The sequence below is a fragment of the Gymnogyps californianus genome, unplaced genomic scaffold, assembly GCF_018139145.2.
Source record: "Gymnogyps californianus isolate 813 unplaced genomic scaffold, ASM1813914v2 HiC_scaffold_76, whole genome shotgun sequence".
Lineage (NCBI taxonomy): Eukaryota > Metazoa > Chordata > Aves > Accipitriformes > Cathartidae > Gymnogyps > Gymnogyps californianus.
The window spans coordinates 202,848-204,974 of record NW_026114469.1 but is presented as its reverse complement, the minus strand read 5'-3'; the positions used below and the strand labels follow the sequence as shown (position 1 = coordinate 204,974).

The window sequence follows — 2,127 nt, the reverse complement described above, 5'->3', positions numbered from 1 at the left end:
ATGGGCAGTACTAACTCCAAACAAACTCCTTCACCAGACAGCAGCAAAAAGGCTAACAACATGAGTACAGGTCAGAGAGACTCCAAGCAAATTAATGAATTGTGCGGCCTCTCTGCTGAAATCAAGGAGCCTGCAAGCACAGCTCTGGGAGTTTGCAGCAGTAATGAGAATATTGAGGATGTTTTCTGTAAGTTTGTGGTTCTGCATGCTGAGAATGATGTAGAAGAAGCCATCTGGATCCAGAACCTGCTGCAGAATAAATTTTCTATTAAACCTGGAATAATCTTTGCAGACATGCCTTGTGGTAAACATGCCTTGGAAAACTTAAGTGATGCTGTGAATGGCTCAGCATGGGCTATTATATTACTGACAGAAAATTTTCTGAATGAACCTTGGTATAAGTCTCTCTTACACCTCCCTTGTCAGTCCTCTTAACAAACAGCACAAATACAACTCTCTGATACCTGTGAGGCTGCTGAATAACCCACTTCTCTGGGAGAAGACTCCCTTTGCCTTGCAGGCTATTAACGTGCTGGAAGAAGACAGTCCTGACTGCAAAATAAGTGGAGAAAATTTTCCAGGAGTCTACATATAGGCAGCAGCAAGAGATACGGAGGGAGAAAAGGATGAAAAAGAAACTAGAGCACTTGTAATGGTGAAAAAGCTGTGAGGACAGATGATTATCAGAATAAAGCAAAAGTGATATTCTTTGGTCTTATTTTATAAAGGAAGGAAAACTCTTCTTTTGAAAAAACTAATCATAAAGTTCTCTGCCAAGGTGTGTTAATTAAGTACTGCTGAATGCATGCCGTATATCAAGACATGAATGTCACTGTGCCTACTTACAGGCACAAGATGCTGTCAACCCCAAACCCTAGCTATTTTTGTCTTTATTTTGTGAGCTCTGCCACATATTGTCTTCTGTTAACAATGTACAGCTCTTCACATCTTGTAGCTGATATTGAAAAATATAAATAAATGAGGAATACTAATCATTATTATGAAATCAATACATTATGAAATATGCTGCTACTTTAAGAAATTGACATTTTAAAGCATGTGGTTATTTTATTTTTGTTGCATATGTGATTTTTTTTCATATAGCAAACACTTTCTGATGTGTCCCGAATGTTTTGTTATTTTAATAAACACTTTCTTGGCTCATTTTGACTGAATTTGGTTTGGTATATTCTTTAAAGGAAAAAAAATAAACAATTGTATTAGAGGGAATAATGGGGGAGACTGTTTATGTCTTTAAGATAAGTATTCTGAGTCCAAGTTGGAAAAGGAGACATACAGAAATTGCATCATTTTGAATTACTTGTATTTTATGCATTTCAAATATCCTAGTTTTTAAGTGTATTTGAACAGATTTACGATGGATCTTCAATGGTGTTTTTTCCTCCTGTACTTGATAGGACTGCTACCTATGATTCAGTAAACCAGCTTACATTAGATTTAAGTATAGTTTTGTATTGCTGATGTGCAATGTAATTACTAAAATAGTATTGGAAATCTTTGCTTTTTCTGGTGGAAATTAAAAAGTGGTAATTTAATTTTTTTGAATGATTGAAAATGCCTATTCTGAATGTGAGGACAGTCAGCTCTGAGAAAAACAATTGGTTCTTTGTTGAAGAGAAAAGATAGTGAGTGGGGCTTTGGTGTCTGGACCAACATCGATGCAGTACTTAATGGGGAGTTAGCTAATGTCATAGCTCTGACACTGCTTGCTTGCACAATTTGGACACAATGTTTTGCGTTCTGCCTCTGTTTCCTATTTTGCAAATGAGAATAATAGGTATGTATCTATCTGTCTCAAAAATTTAGGGTGAGAATCAGTTATGAATGCACCACATGCTTCATCCATGCTCAGGCCATATCATGCCACAGAAAAGAGATTTTGTGGAGCTGGAGCAACTGTGGGGGCATCCATTGACTTCACAAAGAACCCTCAGTGCAGCCAGCACTTAGGGCTGCCCAGTTACAGTATTTGGGATGGCAGAAAGTCCTGAGAAGAGCCACACCTTGGCTGGCTGTCAGACACCCACCCAGCCACTCTTTCATTCCCCCTCCTCAACAAGACAGGGGGAGAAAATAAGATGAAAAAAAGCTCATGGGTCAAGATAC

The 2,127-nt window shown here is 38.0% G+C and overlaps 1 protein-coding gene across 1 annotated transcript; it reads left to right on the top strand.

Moving 5' to 3' along the window:
- Positions 1-688, top strand: TICAM2 (TIR domain containing adaptor molecule 2). The gene is given in 3 exon segments (XM_050914756.1): positions 1-401; positions 403-561; positions 563-688. Coding segments are annotated over 3 exon segments (651 nt in total). The 3' UTR covers positions 654-688.
- Positions 689-2,127: the final 1,439 nt, after the last annotated feature.